The sequence below is a fragment of the Centrocercus urophasianus genome, unplaced genomic scaffold (assembly GCF_019232065.1).
Source record: "Centrocercus urophasianus isolate 14NV4802_14NV808 unplaced genomic scaffold, USGS_Curo_1.0 seq_49, whole genome shotgun sequence".
In the NCBI taxonomy this organism is placed as follows: domain Eukaryota; kingdom Metazoa; phylum Chordata; class Aves; order Galliformes; family Phasianidae; genus Centrocercus; species Centrocercus urophasianus.
The window spans coordinates 285,223-308,689 of NW_024885077.1; the positions used below are offsets into that span (position 1 = coordinate 285,223).

At 42.5% G+C, this 23,467-nt stretch overlaps 1 protein-coding gene across 2 annotated transcripts in view; it reads right to left on the reverse strand.

The window, feature by feature from the left end:
* The window catches only part of CBFB (core-binding factor subunit beta), a 42,270-nt gene that overhangs the window by 13,038 nt on the left and 5,765 nt on the right, over positions 1 to 23,467 (reverse strand). Inside the window, exons 4-5 of one of the 2 annotated variants that reach the window (XM_042834769.1) lie at positions 6,942 to 7,058; positions 2,140 to 2,235 (exon numbers count right to left, since the gene is read on the reverse strand). In XM_042834769.1, the coding sequence (XP_042690703.1) occupies positions 2,140 to 2,235; positions 6,942 to 7,058 (213 nt within the window). Of the gene's footprint in view, positions 1 to 2,108; positions 2,236 to 6,941; positions 7,059 to 23,467 lie in introns of both variants that reach the window. The other variant, XM_042834770.1, reaches the window with a different exon arrangement.

Genomic DNA, 23,467 nt, shown 5'->3' on the forward strand with positions numbered 1-23,467 from the left:
GATCCAGCTCCTGCAGCTGGCCAGGGACATTGTTTGCATCTTACTGCCACAAGCTTTGATGTCCCTTATGAAGAGCCAGATGCTTGATATTACCTCAATCTCACTCTTAGTTGAAAATTTCTGTGCATCTTAGCTGCAAATAAGGGGTTTCTACACTTGAAGAATCAAACCCCACAGAACTGCAGAAGTTCAAGGGAATCTTTTTTTTTTTTTTTTCCCTTTTTCAAAGAACCCCCAAACTTTAAGCACTGTTAGCAGGAACGGATAAGAAGGGTGTAGCAAAGGAAAGTAAATAAAGCTTGATGTAAGTAAAAGATGTAAGGCTGGCCTTCAAGTTCCTACAACATAGTTTAAATTAAGGCAAGCTGCCTCAGATATCTACAAACAGTTTTAAGATTCTACCTTCCTTTTGAAGTCACAGTTTCCAGCTATGATGCAACAGAAACAAAAATGATCCAGGTTGTCCAGATATTCCAAGGATTCAGTGGTACAAAGGCAAGGATTTTATCTTTACACAGCTGACATCTGACCTGGCCATGTCAGTGTCAGCAAGAACAACTCCGGCAATCTCTTCAAAGTGACAGGCATTATTCTCTGAATCTTTCTCTCCTCCTCACTTTCATGCTCAGTGTCTTCCACTGTCACTTGGAAGAAAGAAGTCTGTTTAACCACCTCAACTATCAGTGCAGCCAAAAGAAAAGCAGCTTAGCAGTAACAAAGCTTTCTAAAAACACGAGTAGCAGCAGATTGGTCATGTTTGCTCACACCAGAAGATGGGTAGCAGCAGGCAGGGAGGCAGCTGTCCCCTCTGCTCTGCCTTTGAGAGGCCCCACCTGCAGTACTGCACTGAAGCCTGCAGCCCTCAGCACAGGAAGGCATGGAGTTGTTGGAGTGGGTCCAGAGGAGGACATGAAGATGACCAAAGGGCTGGAGAACCTTTCCTATGAAAATAGGTTGAGGCAGCTGGGTTTGTTTGGCTTGGGGGAGAGAACGCATCTAGGACACATCACTGTGACCTTCCAGTACTTGAAGGGAACTTACAAGTAGGAGAGAGACCAACTTCTTACGCTGTCTTACAGCAACAGCATAAGTGAAACTGTTTTAAATGAAAAGAGGAGAGATTTAGATTAGATGTTACGAGGAAATTCTTCATGCAAGGGATGTGAGGGCCTGGCCCAGGGTGCTCAGCAAAGTTGAGGATGACCCATCCTTGGAGGTGCCCAAAGCCAGGTTGGATGGGGACCTGGGCAGCCTGGGCTGATGGATGGCAACTAGCCTACAACAGGGGGGTGGTAACTACATGATCTTCAATATGCCTTCTAACCCAGGCCATCTTACAATTCAGGTCAGACCATGCTGATTAAACAGGGAGTAAGAAAGAAAAGTAGTAAGGGAGACAAACTCAAACTCCTTCAGTTTCATCCCTTGTCTCTGGTTGACCTACAGTCTGTCTTAACTTGCCAACTCTCCTTATGCATCACTCATCCTCTTACAGCTCCTGTCTTTCTAACATCTTAGAGCAGCTGGTTTCCATTCCCTTTTCTGGCTCCTCTTTTCTTAATCCCAGTAATTTCTGCTCTAATAAAAAAAAGATTTAAGACTGTGGGGCCCTAAAGAAGCAAAGCACAGGGTAGTGAGAGCCGTATCAGTGAAATGGAGGAGGGGAGTGAGACTCCCCATCAGTAAGAACCAGCAAGAGGAAAAGAAAGCACAACCTGTGGAAGAAAGCAGACTGTAGCACGTGATTAAGGTCAGTGGTAATGTTTTCCATAGTGTAAAATAGCCAGCTAGAAAATAATCTGCCAGCATTTCCTCAAGCTTCTTCTGTGTTCATGCAAAAGATGCCCCCATATCTGCTAGAGATGTGGCAGTGAACAAGAATAGCCTTACAGATCAAGTACCCACTTGATCATCTACAGGGAGGAATAAAAGGCTAGAAGTCAGAATTCTTGACAAGACTTCAAACATTTGGAATTGTTTTTGTTTTTAGAAAAGTTGGAAGCAACACATTTTGTAATTGGTACACGACAAAACTGGACAACAAACAAAATCCACAACATTATACACACAAATTAAAAAACAATCTTAAGTTTTGGGAAAGTACTAACCAGTTACTGACAGCAGCTGTGAAACCCTCACCTCCATTTCCTCCCGATGAGACCTGTCTCTGTCTTCGAATTCACGGGTTCTTCTTCGAGCTTCTTCAAAGGCTTGTTGTGCCAATGCATCCTCCTGCTACCAAACCACACGACAACAAGCGACACAGAAGGTTACCTTCATTTCCATCAGACAAATCTTTCTTTTGAATATTAGGGATTGCTTGACAGTAAAGACAAGCATGTCTTACAGAAGCAGCTAGATCACAGATGGGTTCTAGCAGCTGCTAATTGTAAGGTAAGGAGTTACTACCTACCTTCATCACTACAGCAGAAGTAGCTGAAGCTACAGTACAGCTACAGCTATCACTTAAATACATGTTAGAAGGAGAACGGCTTGTCAGAAGCCATTTTAAATGCTGCAAAATTTTCTGAAAGCTAGGAATTCTCAGAAGTTAGATGAAAGAGGCAACGCACTTTACTGCCATATGAAAGTAATTGTGAAAACAATATCCACAGGTATACTGAGTTCATTAGCATCACGACATATACAATGGTAATTTAATTACTTCCCATTTAAAAATTTACATCCAAGTTACAGAGTAATTAAACCCTCAATTTCATCAAAAGCTGTGGAAGGTGCACCAATATGAACATCTATAAACCTTACGTATTTAAATAACCTAAATTTAGCTGAAAAACATGGGGCAGAAACTATTCCACCACTGACACATACACATGCAGAGGAAAGCCTACAGTTTTTCAACAACTTTGTTGCTTCTTTTCAAGAGAATTATGCATGACGTAGATTATGCATGAAAATACCTCTAATAAACTAATGTTCAAAATATCATGAAGACAGTAAGGGACAAACAGCATTACTTCTCTCTCCTCGTAACTTTCCAGCTACCACCACTGCTATCTCTGCTCGCCATTCCCATGTACACACATGATTTTCAAGCCGGCAGTTCTCCTAAAAGTAACAATCCTAACCTTGACTGTTGGAGGACAAAACCACTGTGAGAAACCAACTAAATATTAATACACCGAGGGACTAAGCGCATAAATTTTTTAATTTCAGTTCAAACGTCTTTAGGCTGAGAGAACATTCAATTGCTTTTTTCGCCCCCGGCACAATCACGCTGCCTGGAAGGCGCTCTGTGAAGTGATGTGAGTGAGGGCCCCTCGTGGCCTAGCACAGATAGGGACAAACAGCTGTCAGTCAATAACTGCACCCAGGTCCCTGGAAAGCTGCACTCAAAGGTGATCTTTAAAGCTGCCCATAAGAGAAGTCTGACTTATTTTTAAAAGTGGAATTCGGCCCTTTATAGATACCTCAATGCTCACGCAGCACGTAGCAGCTAAGGTCTCGCAGTAAAAGGTGATATTGTTCTTAGCAAAGCAGAAGAGATAAAATACGAGCTAAGTTTGTCTCTCTGATGATGGCAGAGAAGCTGCCTTCTTTTTGGTGTACAGCAGCTCCATACGTCATCGTTACCCTCTCACTTTTGAGGGGACAGACTTAAACGAAAGCAGATTTTTCTGTATGAGATTTTTGCATTTTACCATCACTTGAAGTGGTCATGTAATAAAAAGCTACACAGTCTCAGCCACGAGACTTTTTTAAACGTGGTTGTAAACCAAAAAAAGCTGAATTAGAATTTCAGAGAACAATCAGTTTGTTGACATCCAGAATGAACACATACTGACAGCTGGTTTATTAATGTCAAATGAAAGGGAAAAAAAAGCATCAGAACGCAACTTTAAGTAAAAAATAAATGTATCAAAAGATCCTGCTTTGGCCTCAGAGATGCACTACAAAAGAAACTGAACTTCTCTGAAGCTCAAACAACAGGAGTTTAACTATCCTTCTTCAAATGTCAGCCAAATCTGGCAATTACAGCCCAGCAAATTTGGAGGTAGGAAACCCAATCATCCATCCACCCTAGTTTTATTCAGGAGCAATACTTCTGACAGGAGCCCACTGATGAAAAGAGTTTGCAAAATATGAACCATATCAATACAAAAATGGGGCAAAACAGCCTCTCAGCCAGGGAAACAAAACCCACAAAGGAGAGGCTTACTCACACCCACAGCTCCCACCACAACAGCTCAGCAGGACAAGCCTTTATAAGAACAACTTCAACTACAGAAGCTACATAGCAAGAATGTTGCATTACAGAAGACACACAAAAGTACTGGAGACAAAAACAGTCTTTTAATGAGGCTCCAGGCAAACAGCAAACTCAGGGATACTGCAGTGCTGGATGGAGAAGGTACCCAAGCACTCTGTTAGCCCAACAGAAAGAAGGCTGAAGGAGCAGCTGAACCAAGGCCCCCAGTAACAGAAGGCGAAGCTGCTTAGGAGGGAGACATTAATTTGCTGTGAATTAAATAGAAAGAATGTTAGCTTAAAAGTTACAATTGAAGTATTTCACTAGGCATGTAGCTTTCCTTCCTGAGGCATTTTCTGACCTGCTGAAGGATAGAATTTCAAAAACTGTGGCAACAAGGAGAAAACGTACCTGATCCCAGCACTAGTAAGAAGTGGTAAGAGACAGGAAAATGCAAGAGCACTAGATTGGCATACAGCAAGCTTTCCCCAAAACAGCAGGGGTGGTGGGCAGGGGGACAACGAATGCTGCCAAGACTCACATGGCAAAAGCAGGAGCACTGCAGGCACTGTGCTGCACAGCTGGAAGCACCTGAACTCACTGACACCAGTGTAAGGTAGGGATCAATGTCAGCAGTCAGCTCCACTGCCACCAGCCATATTAAAACGTTTAAGAAAGGAGGCAGATGACAGATAAAGGGAAAGTAAACAATGCAGAAGATTTACAATACTAACAAACACAGACCAATATAATTGACATATCACCTTTTAAAGTCTCATTAATTTTTTTTTCCTCTAACTTGCACTTAACATAAACTTAACTGCTGATGCTCAGAAGTGCAAACTGAAAATAGATTACACACTTATAATTGAGTGCAAATCTCCCTCTGTAGATACAGTGTGCAGTACTTCCACTCAGTAACCACGGAACTTGAAACTTAAGAAAGCACTGACACCTGGGAGATGCGTAAATTCCCCCTCAAAAAATAAACAATAAACAATAAATCACATGCTGAGTGCACAGATATTCCCCAAAGACACCTGTAAAGAATTCTTCCATGTAGTTAAGACAGTATACATATCAGGAAACTAAAATAACCATAGAGCAGGCAAAAACATGTCATGAAATTGGAAGAGAAGAATGGAACCCAAAGGTCACTTCACCCTCCCTCTTCTTGCAGGAGCTATCCAGTTTTGGAGATGAGTGACACTGTCAGCTCCTGAGCACACATCCCAGCCAGTCTCCTCTCAGCTCAGTCACACCACTTAGCATCACGTACCAAACATAACAGGCATGGACCAAGGCATTTTTCCTTGCACAATCCTCAGGGGACTATATCTGACCGTAATGTGCAATCAGAGGAGTTCTAATCCATGGTGTTACAGAAGTTACTGGCTTTTTTTTTTAAAAAAAGAAAACGCTGCTGTAACAGGAGCCTTGCTGTCCCAAATGCTGACTCTCAGCCCTGGAAGAAATGAGTGTGCAGCTAACAGCACCATTCAAGGAAAACTTTGGCTCTGTGGCTTTTTTTTTTGCTTTTTTTTTTTTTTTTTTTTCACATAAACTAAAGGTGGAAGGACTATTCTCAGATTAGACTGCCATTGATTCTGGGCATCTTGAAGAAAGCACACAGAGCTGTGGCTATTTCAAAGACACCATTTTGACACACAGTACTTGTATTTAAGGTAGAACGCAGTCAAATGAATATAATCTAACGTACAGATTGTTTTCTGAAGTCTGAGGAAGGCCAGGATCCACAAAGCTAGCAATTACACATCTCCACACAAAGTCTGATTTGAATATTTGCAGCTCTTGAATGGAGACAAATTAATCAATATAACCTCCAGTTCTGCATATGTGTAACAGAGAAGTGCTCTTTGCATTTAAGTAGAATTTAAAGGTTCCCACTCATAAAAGAGTGACCAATTGTGGCTATGACTAAAAGGGAAACCCCGAGGATGGCTGAAAAAGAGATGCACGGAGTGGAACAGACAAGGTCTGTCTTAATTCTGAGTAAATTAGGGAACTCTACAGATGCATAAGGAAGCTTATATAAGTAACAAGCACTTAAAAACTGAATTCCTCTCAGTCTACTTTTGTTCTTGTGCACATCCAAAGATTCAGCTGCTAGAAAAAGTTACTTCAGAAGCAGGAAGCCAGGAGATAAGAAGTATCACAGAATCACAGAATTGTAGGGGTTGGAAGGGACATCCAGAGATAAGTAAGTTTCTCAAAATCTGTCATACCTTAACAAAGCTGCCTACCACTTTTACGAGAAAAAAGCCCCATTCTTCCTACTCTCACCCTGTGCCTCTTATTTTTTCCCCTTTCTGTCATGTAACAAAACAAAAAAGGTTACTTTGACAAAAAAGAAACAAAAAAGGTAATCAGCTAGAAAATACTTGCCAGTGCAGTTGTTTCAAGCTACACTAATAGCTTCTCAAATACTTTCAGATATATTAGTCTGTAGCATAGTAACAGTTCTAACAAGCATCACAAAGTTGCAAGCTACAGATCATTCTTGCTCTTAACACTTCGCTCTAATCACAATGCTGGTTTAGCTACAGCCATCTATTTCTGAACTTCTGTATTGTCAGGTTTTCTTCACAATCCGTACACTAAGTGAAAGCTGAAAGCACACAAATTAGGACTTGCAATTGTTACCTGACTGCACGGCTTCTCAGAGGACGAGGAACACCTAAGGCACAGTAGCTTGGGCACTCTGTCTTACCTGTGCTCTCTCTTCATCAAATTCCAGGCAGCCCATACCATCCAGTCTCTGTAGATCTATCCAGCCTTTCCAGATTACACAGACACCATTGAGAATCATAGGTGCCTTCAAGTACACCTGAAATAAAAGCAAAACATTTGCTATGAATTCAAAAGCATTACACACATGCCTGCACAATGAAAATAGCCATGCGGGAAGCTTCTGCCTATATTCTTAGAACATCCAAGCCAACTGGTAACATGAAACTCCACTTAACGGCTTCTCCTGCCTCCTTTCCAAGAACTCATTTTAATCAAATGAACACTGTAACTCCTGCCTGCAATACTGGATGGAATACATTTGAGCTGTGTTCTCATTCTATAAACTGGCGAGCACCAGCATTTGGTCAGAATTCCATTACTGCTTTCAAACTGAAGCAACCACTTCTCTTGCCAGCCTACCTTCATGCCACAAGGAGAGTGGCATGCTGCCAGACAGGGAAGATCCTTCACAGTATGTTCAAATGGTTAGATGAGCATGCTCTCCTCCTCCCAAAAACCTCTGCATTTTATTCCACATGTGAGTTTTTTCAATCAGGACCAAGTACCAGTTTCAGCCCTCAACTTTGCAAGCCAAAATTCAGTGATATCCATTATACGTGCACACCATGCTGAAAATAATAGTCTTCCCTTCCGTACACCAGCATTTGTGAAAGGCTTTTCAAATGCATCAACACCAGATGATCAAAACCCACCTTCGGCTTCAATCTGCACAGTGCCCTGAACAGCAGCAAGAACGGAGCACGAGCAAAATGCCCTACTGGATAACAGAAGCTAATACAGTGATAGAAGCATTTCCCCTTCTAAAGGCCAGAGATTATCTCCACACAGGAAATTTAAAAAGCAGCAAAGACAACACTAAACAAGTTTAACACCCTCCATTTAATAAGGAGAAAGAATAAAAAAAAACAAACCAAAAGCAACTCGCATAGCTAAATTAACCAAATCATGGGGGAAAAAATAATAATAATAAATCAGCCTCTAGTAGTTATTTCAGCCTACTTGGCAAGTCATACCACTCACAAAATAGAAGTTTGTCCATGCTGAATTGCCAGAGAGGCAAACCATGCACACAGGCCAGCACCCGTTCCAGATGTAAGGGCTGCCTAGACATTCAAAATAGCAGTCTTCAGAAAGGGCCCAGCTAGCCAGGGGAAATTTCACACAGCGTCTCCTCTAATCGCTCCACATTCATCCTCTGGCAAGCCCTCAGCAGCAAGCTGTAACTGATGTTTAGGGCTACAGGGTGCTTCAAAGCACGCTGACTGCGCCGTCTGCTCGGCTCCGTGCCGGGCAGCTCAGGTCACTGCACAGAAAGAGGGAGGGCCAAGAGCTGCAGGTTGTACAGAAGGAAGGTGTGTCTTGAGCTGCGCCAACAGAACTGAGCAGCCAACTACATGAACATGAGGGGAAGAAAAGCAGCAGAAAAACAACACAGCTCCAACTGACAAACAAGTAATGTTAATTGGAAAAATGAATCGAGGTTTACTCACTGAGCTTAGTTGTCACAACTTGTCATATCTCAGTATAAACCAACATACAGAAGTTTCAATGAATACAACGTATAGTAGCTCAATAATGATTAATCCCTTCAATCATACCAGATACAACATCACTCCCTTCCAACAGTCTTCACTCATTCATCCCACAGGAAATAAATGATGTGTATACCATAAATGTAAGCGATACATTTAATTGGTTCAAAAGTGGAAAACAGACAGTTAAAGAGGCCATTAGAATCAAGTGTCATTCCCTTCCAAGAAGGTAGAATCATTCCAAGGGAAAAAAGCATCCTAAACCTAACAAAGGATCTGTAAAGTTTGGGTAAAAAATTGTCATGGCAACCCCCACTATCAGTACAAATCACGGGACAGAAGGATGGAGCACAGCCCTGCTGAACAGGACCTGGGGTTTCTGGTGGGTGGCAGCTGGACATGAGGCAGCAGTGTGCCCTCACACCCACACAGCCAACCGTACCCTGGGCTGCATCCAAAGCAGTGCAGCCAGCAGGACAGGGAGGGGATGTGCCCCTCTGCTCTGTGCTGTGAGACCTTACCTGGAGCACTGCGTCCAGATGGGAGTGCTCAGTACAGAAAGACATGGACCTGTTGGAGAGCATCCAGAGGAGGGCCACAGAAATGACCCGAGGGATGGAGCACCTCCCTACAGGGACAGGCTGAGAGCTGGGGCTGTGCAGCATGTGGAAGGGAAAGGCTGCAGGGAGAGCTGAGAGCAGCCTTCAGCCTCTAAAGGGGCTGTAAGAAAGAAGTGTATATACTTGGGGAAAATGGCTTCAAGCTGAAAGAAGGGAGATTCAGATCAGAGTTAAAGAAGAAATCCTTTGCACTCAGGGCGGTGAGGCACAGGCTGCACACAGAGCTGGTGCTGCCCCATCCCTGCAGACAGTCAAGGTCAGGGAACAGGGCTGCGAGCACTGATGGAGCTGTGGGTGTCCCTGCTCAGTGTGAGCAGATGGCCTTCAGGGTCCCTTCCCACTCAAACCATTCTATGACACAGACCAGTCCCTCGGCACTGCAGTTCCAGTTACCTTTCACAAGTATTTGCTGATCTTCACTTAGGGCTTACCCTTCACTGAACTCCTCCAATTGTTTGGCCCAACAAATCGAGCGTTACCTAGGACTTTACAGAGACTGCAAAACTTTGCTTTTCAAGGTTTCCAGAATGCATGGTTCTTCTTTTGCCTCCCTCCCCTCCCCCCCCCCCCTTTTTTTTTTTTTAAAGCGTTTGCTTGTTTATCTGTCTAAGAGCCTTATGCTGACACTGACTGCCACAGAATCCTAGAATTAGCAAGGTTGGAAAAGACCTCCAAGGTTGTCTAGTCCAATGATGTTTCAGCAGTTGTTCAGTGCCTTGGTCCCTGCGGCTGCCAGTGCATGACGTGCTGGCTGTAGGTAGCTCAGCGCACACAGCAGGAAGGTCAGATGCAGCTGCTGAGGACTCAGTACTTAAAAACCTGCCTTAAGTTAAGCATCACCTGGAAGGCTGAGCAGTGCTGGAAATGCTATGAGAGTCATCAGAAGTCAAGGGGAAAGAAAGGGAAACAAGTTAGAAGCGATGCGATTGCTGATGCCTACTATCAGCTCCAGACACACGGACCAGCAGCTGAGCTGATAAAGCAGCTCATGAAGCACCAGAACGCAGGCTGAGCCCTCACGATACGGCATAAGGTACTCTGCTCCTCAATCAGAGCCCTTCAACCACTGCTTTCAGTAGGCTTTATTCTACCAGCACCAAAACCCAGATAATAAACATTTTTCACTCTGAAAGGGCGAATTTCTTAACAAGCCATTTGTGTTTTGAAGTTACCATATAATCATTGAAATTTAGTATAATTCACATCGAAAGCCACATGTGCTTATGCAGGAACTTTTCTCTCATTAAAACACACAATAAAGCAAACTGGCGCTTTTTCCTTTATTGTAGAGAAAGGAATTTAGACTCCTTTTCCCCTCTCCTCTTTCTGGGGAATGGAAACCACCTAACACTGGAGCCAAAACCGTTTAACCACATATTTCCTTCTTTTCAGATAAAGCCATGCTGGTTCCCTTTCAATTTCCGAACTTAACAGAATATTAATATATTGCTGCCCTTGTCTACAATCACACGATGCTAGCACACCCCAAAGCCAGCACAAAGTTATCTTTCAAGAACTTTCAGAATTCTCTGCTTTGAAAATTGCCTTAAGACAACCACAGTAAGACAAGAAAAAGCCACCTGATTTCTATAAAGACCCTGATTTTTCCCTTAACATTACTGAGCTATAAAAAACTTGGATTAAAACCAGATAAAAGGATGACTCTGTTAGAATAACTCTTTCAAGGTTTTGTTGCTAACCCCAGATTAACTGCATTTATATAATCTTATAAACCATCCTCAACCCATCTGGTGCTTCCCCTAGCATCATTCAGGAGCCAGACTTGTAAGAAGCTGCCTACCAGATTGTGAGCCATAGGTAAACTGCCACATACTGAAATCAGTACTTTTTCACTAGTTTATGCCAGCTGAATTTTTTATTCAGGTGGCTGTTATGCAAATCTTCATTTCACTTCAAACCAGATTTTCCACTTCCAACTCCCACTATAAATCACTGTAACATTACAGAAATATATATTCTAACAAGAAAAGCAGACATGCTACTTTCATGTCAAAAACAGGTTCTCAGTGTTAGAACAAACACACTGCTTGCTGACTGAGCAACCAGCAAGAGTAAACACACTTATCTCCTGGCACATTATCTGGCCTGAGGATGAATGACACCACACACACACCTCGAGAAGATGCCACATTACTCTGCGGGGCTCAAAGCAGCCAAGCTGTGCTTGTGCTTTCCTGACCCGCCAGCAGCCCTCTGTGCCACACCTTCGTGCATAACATCTCACTTTCCATACTCTTTGAACTATTCATCATTATTCCTCTTTATCTGCATTTAAATAAAGTGCCCTCTCCTCCAATTCTGAGTGAGTTACTTTTCTGTTAAATAAAAAAAAAGAAAAAGCAGTGGCTTGGCTCATGTCACACTATTTGTTTGTATTTTAAAAGCCAGACTTGATTTGAATAAGAAATAAGAATTTGAAAAAGAAAGAAAAAAGAAAGAAAAATGCTGTTTTAGTAGACCTCAGTTTCACATCCTATTTTTGTCCTCTAGTAAATCCTTATCTCACAACAGCAGGGTGCTGAAGAGATGCGATGCAGATACTATCTGAACGCCCCATCCACACATCCTGCAGTTACAGAAGCGCTCCTTCTCCCTACAGCAACTGAACCATTTCCTCCCCCAGAGATGCATGCAGCTCTCACTGCCTGCCGACATGCAATCTCAGCAGCCCCAGCTGTGAGGGGACAAAGTTCACCCCAGAAAACACCAGCAGCCCCCAGCAACGCAGTGCTGCCCACCCCCTGTTCTGATGCCCCAGCAGCACTCCAGAAGGCGCTGGGCTCTGAGTCGCCCCTGCCCCATCACACTGCCTTCCTCCCAGGCCAGCCACGTACAGATGCTGTGGTTTTGATCCCACCTTATCCTGAATCATACCCCACTTCTAAATATTTAAACAGCAGCGACCTCACAGAGGGAACACTGACCACTAAGAAACTGCCATAAACATTTACTCCAAGTGACAAAGACCCGAAACCAGCCAAGGCTAACCTCACTACCTCAGCTTCTCACTGCACCATCTCTGCATGCGGGTAAGTACGAGATTATCGCACATTCGTTAGCTGCCTTGAACAGAAGTATCAAAGGAGTGCATATACAGAGCCACAATACAATGCTGTGGTCACCACTCCCCTGCAGGCTTCCACAGGCTGGTCCCAACCAGGGGGCAGAGCACAGGGCGAAGCAAGCTGGGAAATTACAAGGAAAGAAAGAAAATCTCTAAAATCTAGTGACAGAATACATTCACTAAAATCCCAAGTTTTTTAGGGAAAAAGAACAGTTTTAATGACTATAATAGTAACTACGTTAGTTAAGAACTACTGAAGTTACAGAGAAAGCTGAAAAATCCACACAAGGCTTCAGACAACGCTTAAAACACAACTTACTGCATCAAAAAGAAACTGATGGAAAACAACCAAGTCAAGACTGGAGTTAGCAGGCTCTGTCATTTCAATAAACAAATATTAATTTTCAGTAATATGGAAGGGGCTTTGTCATTGCTCTGATGCTGCTTAACAAGATGCTTTCAGTGAGGGTGTGCAGCAATTCTCTATTCAGTTCTGAAATTAAAGCCTTGTAGCATACCTTTAACTGAGGCTGGAAGAGTAGCAATAAGCAGAGGGGAAGAATCCCACCTAGTCTGTCACACTCCTGGTGACTTCCTCGTGTGCCCAACCTCACCACAAACTGGAAGAGCTCAGAGAAGACAGCAAGCTTAGACCAATCCTTACACCTCTCATGCCGCAAAGCATCTGATTCTCATGCCTTTAAACACAAAATGTCCAGGCTATTTTGAAAGCCGCGTCTTGAAACAGCTTCCACCCCACAAACACAAGGTTTTATTGAAGTCTAAACTTGGCACACACAGAGCTTCAAGTGGAATATCTTTGCAAGCAGTTTGTTAAGAGGTCTCTAAGACTCAGAATGATGAGGACTATCGTAAAGCTGTGATATTCTTTGGAAAAAGCCCTTCCCAACTCCTTTGTTTTCCTCTGTGTTACCTCCAGCAGACAAACAACGCAAGTTGCTAGGCGTCAGTTTTTATAGGCCACAAGAAGAACTTATGGAAAGTTTACCCCAAAAAATGAAATAGGGCTGCTCTGTTTCATCAGCTATGACAAAGGTCAATTTCTCAAAGCAAAATAATATGAACAAAGCACTCTGCTTGCTAGGAGATCCTGACTGTTACACTTCAAAAAAAAGAAGAAAATACATTTCTGATGCAGCCACAGTGCTTTAAGATCACAAAAGCAGTGCAAATACAAATACACTGACTGTCAGAAACAAATGATCCCAAAGAAAAGAATTAGCTGAAATACAAACTATTCCACAGACTGCAAACAGAACAGTAATAGAAGCAGGAGGAAAAGTAAAAATAGCTGCACCCAGAGCTAACTAATAACTACTATTTGCAGGGCTGCGCTGGGTAAAGCATCTAAATCTGCCATTTCACACCATACATCCCTGCTTTTCGCTGTCAGAGCACTACAGCTCTTGTTCATTCTGCCTCTGCATATTGGAACTCGCTACATTTCATGATTAAAGAGTAGCAGAAGTAATTGCACTATGAAGTAATTGATCAAGAAGATCTCTAATGCTGTCTGATCACTACTGAAATACTGTACCTGCTAAATGCAGGAAGAAGAACACAAGGTTTTGTTGGTGACAGTTGTGGTGATTTTGTTTATTGAAAACAACATAGGACGTCACGTTTCAGACTGAAACTTATGAATTTACACATGCCTATGCAGACACTGCCTGGTCAAAGGCCGTTCCAGATGCAGCCTGAAAAAAAAAGTATGTGAGAAACTTTCACTCCAAGTTCTATTCAGGAACAGAAGTACTTATAGCAGGAAGGGTTTGGACAACAAGCACAAGCACTCCGGCAGTGCAATTCTTCAGGAAAGAACACACTCTGACTCAAACAACAAAAGCAGCCCAGGAACTACCTGCCAGCAGTGCCAGCTCCTTGGCAGAACCTGACTGTCCAGTACTGCATGCTGCCAGCTCTACGGTACGCTTTGCAGCGCCGTCCGCTCTCACAAGCCTGCACAGCAAACACTCAGCTGCAGACCCCCACTGAAAGCATCTTGTTAAGCAGCATCAGAGCAGTGACAAAGCCTCTCCTAACACCCCTTCCATATTACTGAAGTACTACAGTGATAACTGTTGCTTTCTCCAAGCAGAAAAGCACTGCTCTGCACTTTACTGGACAGCCTTATTTCACAAGGCCATTTTAGACATATATAATTTTTTGTCTTTTTTGCACAGTTAGCTAAACTATGGAACCGTGACTCCTTCTCCAAAGCAGATCAGCATCTCATTAAATTATGCAGCTTACTAAAAACAAGTTATAACCTAAAACAGGTATGAATCACTAACGATGTCAGAACAAACGTGATTAAAATCTGCGGAGAAAGCAGCATTTTATTCCTGGATTAAGATCATTGGTCAGTATTTATGATCAAAAGTCAACACACACAAAAAAAAACACTAAAATGCTGCTGCAAAGAAACGATGCACGTTGTTTAGTGACAAATACATCTACAAATACAGCTCACATTTCCTAAATACTGTAGTTGTGGCACTAAGCAGGCACCATGCACAACACTTGACCACGAACATCCAGAAGTGTCACCCCACTACAAGGGAAAATGCAGGTGGCTTGCTGCTTCTTGCAGTGTTTCTACCAAAGAAGTCTAATGTTTCCCAACATGAGATGCCTCATGCTCATACTCCTCACTCCATACACCTTCACATGGATGAAGCCAACCACACAGCTGGAACTCAGAATTAGCAAAACACAAGGAGCAGGATACAGGGGTCATCTGAGAGGCAAATACTTGCTGGGGTTTTCCCCTATGAAAATGCTCAGCCCATATTTACCACTAGATTCTACATGAGAAAGACAACTGGATTTTACATCTCCCCTTCTGAAATGCCATGCATTAAAAAAGACCCAATTTTTCTTGCACTATTTGAAAAGAATATTGCTACAGCAAAATATTGCTAAAAGCTGCTACAAGTATGCATGCATGCAACTGAGAAATGCTTCTGCTCCTAAAGCCTGTTAACTCACAGGGACATATACAGTTTTCTGCCACGTTGACAAAATTCATTTTCCAGACACAAATTTCAAAATTGGTTGGGAAATTCATTCTTAAGAAGCTCTCAGAAAATAGCATGACAAAAAACAGTTATTACTAGGAATCCCAAAGAGGGTTTAGAAAGAGAGGTTTATCTAACATCATTTATACCATGCCACTTGTATACAAATAAAAAAATCTCTTAAACCCGTATTTTTGAAATGCCTAATGTGTGTGTACTCAGCCAGAAAACACCCAACTTTGGCAATATGAGCAAGCAGCTATCAAAAATCATCGCTGACCTGAGCAAGAGAGGCAGGAAAACTTGCCTCCTCTGCCCTCATACCTTAATCCTGCTCTCGAGCACTTGACAGAATCACAGAATGGTTTGGGTTGAAAGGGACCTAAGCCACCCAGTTCCACCCCCATGCCCAGAGCTTTCTCTTCTCCATGACAAATACGCCCAGCTGTCTCCTGCAATCTGTCTCCATATGAGAGGTGCTCCAGCCCCCCGAGCATCCGGACCCATGCCAACAGCTCTGCATCCTTTTTGTGCTGGGGCCCCAGGCCTGGATGCAGTGCTGCAGGTGGGACAGCCCTTCCCTGCCTGCTGCCACTGCTCTGCTCAGGCAGCCCAGGCCACAGTTGGTCTTCAGGGCTGAAGCTGCACACTGGGGGCTTGGGTTGAGCTTAAGCGTTCAGCACTTTGACTCCCTCTCTGCCCTAAGCAGGATTTACGTGAAGAAACCCCACAAGCTATGCAAATGAACTGCACTAAACCAGAACTTATAAAGAAAGAAGGAGGGGAAAAAAAAAAAAAAAAAAAGTAGCGCAAAACGAGACCAACATCCCTTGTTCAAAGTAATTAAACAATAGAAGAATGGGCACATCCACAAATGAGAACACAAGAAGTATGCCTTCTGATTGTCCTCAGCTAAAGGTGCCGCTCAAACTGAGAAGAGCCAGGTTATTTCACAGACAAGATGTAAGAGCTCATGTATCAAGTGAGTTTGCTGTCATTCTGGTCACTACCCTTCAAAGCTGTTCTGAAGAAGCTTTAGCATCCACAGCACTTGAAATCCATGGCTTTTTTTTGCTGAAACTAGTCCAAGTATCAAGGCACACTAATGATACTACAAAAACAAAGTTAGAAAATCTTCAAGTTATTAGTTTTGCAGTATCTCCCTAAGCACAAACGTAGCTGAATCAGGTTCCTTCATGGAAATGAAGCATGTACAGTGCGAGGTGCAGTCAACAACTAACATATGAACATTCACTCCACAAGTAGTATGGTATCAGGCCTTAAAATAACGCAAGGCAGTCATTTTTGTTTTGCATACTACAACAACCTCTTAGCTCTCCTCAGCCCAAAAACTTTGCATCAAAACTATTCTGTAGAAAGTAGTGAATAATATAAATTTAGCTTTGGTTAGCTAGAATGTGCCCAACACAAGACCAGGAAGGGACAAACAGAATCAACACTGCTTCGTCTGCAGGACTGGAGGATGGATTCAATCTCTCCTGCGTTTTTTTTGTGTGTGGGTTTGTTTTTTTTTTTTATTCCCTGTAGACCACCTACTAATTATTTTTAAGCTGGAAAAAAAAAAAAAAAAAATCATAGCAGACGTAAGCTATACTTCCTCAAAAGCCCTAGTCTCAAGTTCCAGATATCAGTACAGAGCTAAAAAAAAAAAAACTAACAGTGCTTCTCTAAAGGCTTTGTCAAGAAAGTATCATCCTGTGTATTTCATAAACAGTTTGCTGCAAGACCTTTTGAAGTAGTTAGGAATACCATCTTCCTGGCCTGCTACAACTGAAGTCCAGAGTTTTCCTTGCAGGAAACCCACCAGGCCAGCAGGTTTTACAGCCACAGCACAGAGTGCTGCCGTTCCCCTCGCTGGAAGCAGCAGGACGTACGACGCCTGCCCACTGCCCATGGCCAAGTGAAAATGCTTGTCCTCAGCATCCAAAAACCAAAAAGACAAACTAACCCAAAACAAAACTGGGAAGCATGCAGGCTTTATGAAGAAATCCCCAAACGCTCTTTAGCGGCATGAGAAAAATACACTACTACAGTTGTTTTATTTTGTCTAGACGCTTTCCTGCCTTAGCTTTCCTATTCTTAAGCATTCTTCAGGCTTGTATTTGTTTTCCAAAAAGAAAACAAAAAAAAAGCCCAAGATTGTCTTTACCAAAGAATGTGGGCTTTTTTTTTCCCCCTTTTCTTCCTCTCATTTCTTCTTTTTCTTTTCTAAAGGAATACATTGGCTGAAAAAAAAAAGTTACAACTTCTTTTCACCACCTCCAATCTCTTTCCTCAGTGTTTACTCCTCCTCAGTAACCAAGAAGAGATGTCACCAGGACATAAAGGCTCCCATTAACTGTTATGTAGCTGCTTCCTTCCCTAGATTTCAGTCTTCTAGATACTTGAAGTCTGTGACAAACAACACTTTGACAGCAACCACTCTGTTTCAGTAGAAAATTCAAGTTTAACCATCCCTACTGCAAAAATTATGCCAGGTTTAAGAACATTTTCTGACTCCTTCCATATGAGTTGTCTTCTGCATTTACGCCCAGGTGAACAGACAAAACAAGTTGCAAAGCCCCAAGACCCAGAGCTGTGGCCTACAACTGCTGAAGTGTAGTGCCTTAAACACAACAAGAACACAGAATTTCTGCACAGGCTTCTCAAATAGCTGCAATTTGGATCCTAGTACAAGTCTAGATATTAATGTGGCACAGAATACACGGACAGTCTGCTCAGACAAAACATCTGCAGCATCAGCTATTCCCCAAAAGATGATCCTTTCATTAGCAGTCACATGTGCCTAGAGCAGCAATCTTACATGGGAAAAAAAGCCCTGTTTTTTTCCCCTATTATTGTCACAGTACGTATTTCATCAGCCCAACTTGCTAAACATCAAATATGCAATTATGCAAGCTAATTAGCTCATTTTGTTACTTGCGCTTTAGACAACAAAGCTTGAAGAAACACTTCAGTAACTTTCAGAAAAATGAGTTTCTTGTAGCAAACCTTTAATCATCTCGCTGAGTATTTTTTAGAATATGAAGCATGAAGTGGTTTTTCACAAAGAACAGACCTCTTCAATGGCAATGCTTGTGCCTTTCTCATTCATTTACAAGAAGAGTAGAGAAGCATAACATTAACAGCTTTGTTTAGTAAGTGGAGACTGATATGCAAACAAGAGGATTCAATAATCCAAATGTCTGGATTTGTTCCAATATCCAGTGGAGAGCTGTGGAGATCTTAAGCACTGCTCTCATCCACAGCTCACGTGTCCTCCTGTATCGCTGGTTCCCAAATGCAACATTTAGCTCATCCATTTACTCCGGTTTTGTTTCTCTTCTGGGAGACTCTAAGAGGACACTATGACTAATTTTGAGGCCTTGTCTACAGAACTCTAATGGATGCATTTAGATCACTACATTTAGACATTTAGCCTGAGATAACATCGAAAATACGACAGAGGCAGATCAGAAAGCACTTAGGACCTACAGAAAATGGTTGATAAGCAGGCATCCCAAACAGCGCAAACATGCTTTAGGAGTTGTTCATAAGCATAAGTGGCATAATCATTGTATGTATCATAACACACGAACAAGGCTGCATGCAGCAAGAGAAGCATTCGGAGGGCAGGGGGAGAGAGAAAGGATTAGGGGGAAAAGACAGAGGACACTTGTCACATGAGAGACATCTGCTGTGACTCATGCTCTAACGGAGGAGAGCACCTACAATAAATCAGTCTTCAGGAACAACTGTCCAAACCTCAGCCTGTGACTGCTTGTGTGCACAGGACAATATGTACCTAACAAGCTCTAAATATTTCCCTTCCCCAAAAACAAGCTCCTAACCTTGAACAGTGAGCAAACTGGACGCAGACACAGCCATCTCCCAACTCTGAAGTAAAAGAAGTAAGATATGTGCTATGACTACCCAGCTTAAAAAGGAGCTTTGATTAAGTAGCTCTCTATGCAACAGCAGGTCATTATAAATACCACCTCAAAGTATGTAGGAAAAAGGAGGAAAAGTTTTTCTCCATTAAAGAAAAAGGCTAAATGAGCATGAACAAAAAAAAAAAAAATGATATCTCCGAGGGAAAAAAAGAAAAGAACTTGAGCAGTCTCTGCTAAAAAGAACATCTTAAAACACAAACCCAACAGTAAAGTATAGAATCACAAACACCTATACAAAACTGACGCTTTATTCACACCTTGCAAGTGATTATGAATGAAAACTGGTGAAGGGAACCATCTAGGAAAGTGGATTCTTCTTATACACTAAGCCTTGCTAGGACTTTTGCCACACAACTCCAGTAAGTAAGTAAATAAACTGTTCTGCCAGGCCGAGTATGAACTGGTTACAAAACCAAACCTATCCTACCTGCTGTCAGAACAAAGACATGCTGACTCTGGTTAGTGCTTACAGAACAAGTTGCAAAAAGCCATAAAGGAATGTCAGCAAAGTGGGCTTCATGAGGGCAACAACTTCTCCAAGCTGAGGCAGGCCCAAGGCCCTGAAAGAGGCTGAGCAGCTGACATGCCTTCAGCATCCACCACACTTCATTTCACAGAAAACCCCTTTGGCTGTCCCAGCTCCACAATGTTTTGGGGTTCTGGGGTCATCTTAGAGAGCTGAGAAGGAACAGTTAAGTCAAAGTGATGTAGCAATATGGGAACAGAGGTAATAGTACGATGACTTGGAAAGGCTGCTGGGGAAAGCAACAGCAACAAGGACAGGCTCCAGCATCTCCATGATGCCATGCTAAACTAAAAATAAGGCAGGAGAAGAATTCTCCATCATCCTGCTGGCACAAAGGGAGAGAACAGCTGCTGAACATTGCTAAACACTTGACCCTAAAATATCGCTACCCTCATTCACCACTGTGTTAGTGACAGGCCTACAAGCCAGCCAAGGACTGTACAAATCTATGCAAGAAACCTCAGCCCCTGAGTTTTCATCTGTAGAGCAACAAGACCACTCTGTAGAGAAACTGCTTACGAGCAGGACGGCTCCTGGGAAACAAGAAGTCCTCACATATTAAGACACAGTCCATTACAATGTGCACAGTACAGTGCACAGTACTGCTTCAGTGCCAACATTTGCTACGTTTTTAATTAAGTTATGTCTCACATGCTCACAGCATGCCTAGCCCTATTAGAATTGGCTTCGGAACTTCTGTTAGGTGTCATCCAGCTCTACAGGACTGTAGCGTTGTCTTAAACAGAGACCTTCCAGTTATCTGAAGGAGCATTAAATTACTACAGACAAGCAGTGACTAAGTCTCAATGACTGTTACAGCCACATGCACCTCATGGTGAAGATGGCTCCCCATGCATGGTGGCACACTACAATATGGACACTGGTTAATATGGCCCTAAAACACATTTTTCCTCCCCTAAATCCCAGCAATTAGTGCATGGGCATTCAGAAAAAGTTAAAGCAAAATCACTTTTGTCCAGGGACGGGGGCTGTAAAGAGAATACATAACTGCTCCATAGCACTGCTAGTGGTGACGTTGTAGATGGGGACAACGCACAAGTCTCACCTGCTGGTGGACTGAAGATAGGAAGATAAGGAATACAGCCTCTTGGCAACTTAGTGACACTAAAAAACAAAAGCTGAAACTATAAATCAGTTTCTCCAATTTGTTCACCAAAACAACACCCAAAACAACCCCTAACAAGGAATAAAAAGCTGCTACTCCAATTTAATTTGAATAAATTAATATTTCATCCAAGTTCTTCAAAAACAGGTGTGGACCAAATTAAGCCTTCGCTTTCCAAACAAATTCTGACAGTTACACTACAATCCTGTATTTGACTGCAAACTGTATTTGCTCAAAAAGCAGAGCAGTCAGTACATCATTCCAATGGCCTGCAAAAGTTTATTGCTGACGTCAGAAAAAGTTGATCTGGGGACAATTCCTATTTATCAAGCCACAAGTTCCACTGAGAATAGAGGTCAAGAGGAAAACTGGCACTGCTGACTGCCATTTAAACTCAGTTTCCTCAAATACACCTCTTTTCTTTCTCAGTGCACTTCTGTAGTGACCACAGTGCAACTACTGGATTCATCCAAGCACTTCAAAACAACTTAAAGCTAAATGAGTTTCCCAGTTATGACAAGGACACCATGTGAGGAGAAACTCAGCACCTTCAGCCCAGTGTTCTTAGGCTAGAATGAGCAGAACTCCTAGCTGCACTGCACTGCACATGTGGCATGCCAGGTACCCCAGATCAATTCTAATCCTGTCTGATGTGCTTTCCTCCAGAACCGTGGGGTTTGTAGCATACTGCACTAAAATAAGATTCTGGTTTATGAGCAGCTGCTGCTGAACAGCAGACAGGAAGTTAAGCTGCATTAGAAACGAGATGGAGAATAGTATTAGACAGGGGAGGGGAAGTAAAACAGCTTCACACACTTCTTCAGTGTGGTAACTGATATTTATACAACAAAAAGGAACACTGAGAGCTAACATGCACTGAGGCTAGAAAGCCCAGGCTATACACATGGCTTCGAGTTTAAGAAATAAAAAGCACAAATACTTTATCTTACCATAAAAAGTACAAAATAAACTACGGGGAAAAAAGAAAAAAGCTGATCTCACCTCACAGTCCATATCAAAACAAGGGGACTTTCAATAAAGCGTCAAGAAACGCTGACACCCTCACATACACACTGAGCCAGGAGTTCATATGGGATCAATATAGGACTGCAGTAAAAATTAACAAAACTCCACAAAGTACAAGGGAACTACTTTAAGTAATTAACGATACTGGAGAACCAAGGAGAAAGTGAAGCTCTGTTTCACTCCAGGATTCAATTACAGGAGATTTCAGGCACCAGATGACTCTACTACACTGTTTTGACTCTGAATGTTTTAAAAACATCTATTCACGCGTTTGAGAAGGAAAGAAGAAATCAGCATTAGTCAACCACAGACAGGACCAGGAAGCCTCTGCTGATTAAGGTATCCAGAAAGAGGACACGCATTCAACCTGACTCCCTCCCCACCCCATACAAGACAGTAACAAAACAGTGTTCTATGGTTTTCACGGTCGAGGAGTCCAGGGAGCAATTTTTATTGCTATGTGTTATTTTTGCTCGTAGCAAAGGAACACAACTACTTTTGCTACGGGACAAAGAGAGCATAAGACACGAAAGCCACTTCAAATAAAAGGAAGACATTTGTGTTTAAAATGAGCAGAAGAACGATGAGAACTCTTAGCTATTCTATTTTTGAGCAGATCAGGTACTCACTAGAGGCCTTCCCACCCATCGCAAACATCAGAAACGTCACGCTGGAAGTCAAATTAAGCATAGGAAAAACCCCCGGGTGAGGAAATACCAGACTGAAAAACCTCAGGCCGATGAAGTGAACGTTCAGAGTCCTGAGTTCCAGGTGGACTCACAAGGGTCTCTCTCTTTCGGAAGCTCAGCCATTTAGAGGTAATTCTAGCAGATGCCGAGCTGCTGACTCGGTCAATTTGTGTACAAAGCTGCCTGGGCACAACAGCGACGCACAAACTCTGGATAAACTATTTTGGGCCACGACTTGCTTGGCCAAACGCTGAACCAGAATTCCAGAATAGAAATATTCTAGCACAGTAAGTTTATCTACATGCTAGATCTCAAACTAATGCCTAAAATAATAATTAACTGACAGCTCCCCCCATAGCCCTTTTTATTCACATAATTAAAAACATGCCCTACTGGCTGTAGTCCAGCGATGAACAAACACACATTATGCACTGCCTCAAGAATCAAAGCTCATAAAACAATGTTGCACAGAGCTACAAAAAATCACATGGTTTTAAGAGACTCCTGAAGCCCGTGAAAGAAATTCTTAATAAAACTAGGCTACAGGAATCTACGGAAAAGAAAAATCTCAGACACTTCAAATGATAAAACACTTAACTGTTTTGCTGATAGCATAAGCAGCTCTCTGCCATTCTGCTTACTTCTCTCTGAAGTTATGGGAGTGGCTTTCAGACAAGTTTAATTCCGTGCAGAGCAAGCCTGCATTCACATGTGATTTACAACAGAAAGCCTGATTACAACGGCGAATCTGTGCTTTGTTCATATTGGAGCACAGCTCCAGTCCCATTTAACAGCTTGTCCACCTCCAGCCTGATGCAGATGAAATATTCCAAGCGATTTAGTGAAGCACTCTAGAATTTACTGTAAACAGACATAAAACAGGGAGC